This window comes from Pseudorca crassidens, chromosome X, assembly GCF_039906515.1.
Source record: "Pseudorca crassidens isolate mPseCra1 chromosome X, mPseCra1.hap1, whole genome shotgun sequence".
In the NCBI taxonomy this organism is placed as follows: Eukaryota; Metazoa; Chordata; class Mammalia; order Artiodactyla; family Delphinidae; genus Pseudorca; species Pseudorca crassidens.
Window position 1 is genome coordinate 66,182,207 of NC_090317.1, and position 2,606 is coordinate 66,184,812.

Consider the following 2,606-nt stretch of genomic DNA (forward strand, 5'->3'; position numbering starts at 1 on the left):
TCAAAGTGTTCTAATATTTAAGACCTCAGGTTAAATTACTACTCATATCCTGGGTCTGTTTCCTGCATACTAGTACTAAACAGGTAGGAGGCAAGGCATTTTAATGGGCGTCCAATGTGGCCAAAATTAATCTTCTGCACTTTTCTCAAAAGGGGAAAATACTGACTTCCCCAGATGCTGGGAGGGAGGCTGTGCTGGCCTTACAATGGTATGACTGGGGCAAAGCTGGGCCAGAAAAATTACTGAAGACTCTAGGGTCCACATGCCTGGCTGCCTCCAAACCTACTCTGGCTTGTGAATGCAGCTTGACAGTTGCCACCTAACTTAAAAATAAGAAATAACTTCATCTTTTTGCTCTGGCCTAAACTTAGTGGCCTAAACTTAGTGCACTACTTCTTCCATAGGCTCAGAAAGTGCAGTAACCTGTCAGAGGTACCTTGATGTCACTCTAGAAGCATGGTGGACATTTCTTTTACTTGGCAGATCCGTACGTCTTCAGAGGTGTTCTCTGTAAAAAGTTTAAGAGAATCAGAACTATGATTATCACCTATCTGCTTTCTCCTGGACCTTTAAAGGCAATTTGGGTCACATTGTATGAACTTTGACAAGCCACCTGCCCTGGTTAGATTAAATATGGCAATTTATACAGTCATAGAGAGTATGTGAATTTATTTCTTGTTCTTATTTTAAACATACCAGAGGCCTGAGTTCAGATTTTCATTCTATTAATAGATGTGACAGATGATTTTTCATACTGATATTGAAATGAAGGAAATAGCTATTTGAGTCTTCAAACACTAGAGTGTAATCACATATGGAGATAAAAATGGTCCATGCGGGCTTCCCTGGTGGCGCAGGGGTTGAGAGTCCGCCTACCGATGCAGGGCACACGGGTTCATGCCCTGGTCCAGGAAGATCCCACATGCTGCGGAGCGGCTAGGCCCGTGAGCCATGGCCACTGAGCCTGCACGTCCAGAGCCTATGCTCCACAACGGGAGAGGCCACAACAGTGAGAGGCCCACGTACCACACACAAAAAAAAAAGGTCCATGATTTTAACACTGTTTTTGCAGAATAATATAATGTCCATCCTACTTAAAGACAACTAAAATATGATATTGGGATATAAACTGTGATTACTAGTATAAATAGACAATTACATTGCTTCTAAATACAAGGAAACTCAATGTCCATTGTAACAAAACTAAGTGCTTATAATGACTTCAACCTAATAGTCTCTCTTTGTCTTAGGTTCACAGATACAACTGCTGGCTCTAGTTGAGATCATATGTGTATAGTATGTCACTGAAATTTTATAGCTTAAGTTTCAGTCCACATTCAGTTTTTTTTTTAACATAGTTCAGTTGTCAAGGTAGAAGTGGTATGGCTGCTCACAAATGATTTTGCATGGAGTTTTATGTTATCATGCAAATCTTGTCTTGAAAGCCGTCTTCTGAACTCATCAGTGGTAAAGTAGTATATGATTGGGTCAAGGCAGGAATTCAGACTAGCAAGACACAAGGCAATAGAATGAAATATTAGAATCACCCTTCTGGCTAGGCAGCTTTTAATTTCATTGGACTTGACCAGGAAATCTAAAGGAAAACTGAAGTGATAAGGTGCAAAGCAAATTAGGAAAACTCCTGCACAGGTTAGAATCATCTTCAAGGCTTTCTTTTTCTCTCCAAGGTCTTGAGCCACAGGATATTTGTCCTGCAGTGATAAAACCGTCTTCCAGGTACAATACAGGACAGTCAGAAGAGGAGTGACAAATCCAATCAACTCGCCAATGGTCATCATGACAACAGACTGGGCCAGATTGACATTCCTGGTAGGAAGATCCACAAAGCATTTTGTTCTGTTGCTAGGGGTGTCATCACTGCTTCGGAGGAGTGGAAATAGCAGACAGGCAAGGCAGATTATTAGCCAGCCAGCAATGCTGATGTATAGGTCATATTTCTGTTTACAGTCGTGGAAGCGAAAGGGGTAGAGGAGAAACCAAAATCTTCGCACACTGATGCAGACCAAGAAGTAGATGCTTGCATACATGTTGACATACTTCAGGTAGAAACAAAACATGCAGAGGCCAGGCCCAAATGGCCAGTCATGATTCAAGTAGTAAAAGATCCTCAGTGGCAAGGAGAGGACTTGTAATAAGTCAGCAATGGCTAGGTTTATCATGAATATCACAGCCCGTTTGGTTTCTTTCATATAGCCATAAAATACCCACAAGGCTAATATGTTCCCTATGAGACCTGGCACAAGAATGACAGTGTATGTCACTGCATAGATGAAGTACCGAAAATCTGTATTGGATCCATCTGTCCCAGCACATGTGTCATTAGCAGGCATGTTTCTTTCTAGAGAAACTGCCTTTGCTAAATGGTGGTTAAAAAGCTAAATTTATAATTTACTGCTGCTCTTTCTAAAAGACTGATCATCGATGGGCTGGGGAGACTGAATATAGAATAACATCCTTTTTATTGCATTGGTCTGGGCTTATATACATGATTTGGGTTTTTTTCAAGTAACTATCTGCATGTTTGCTTTGGATTTGTCTACATTAACTACATTGAAGTCTAATGTGCAAGCACAGATGACAAGCTG

The 2,606-nt window shown here is 41.0% G+C and overlaps 1 protein-coding gene across 1 annotated transcript; it reads right to left on the minus strand.

Moving 5' to 3' along the window:
• Nucleotides 1-1,349: 1,349 nt before the first annotated feature.
• On the minus strand, nucleotides 1,350-2,351 carry GPR174 (G protein-coupled receptor 174). Its single transcript, XM_067724092.1, has one exon. The coding sequence runs from the start codon at nucleotides 2,349-2,351 to the stop codon at nucleotides 1,350-1,352; it is 1,002 nt and encodes a 333-aa protein (XP_067580193.1).
• Between the last annotated feature and the right edge of the window lie 255 nt (nucleotides 2,352-2,606).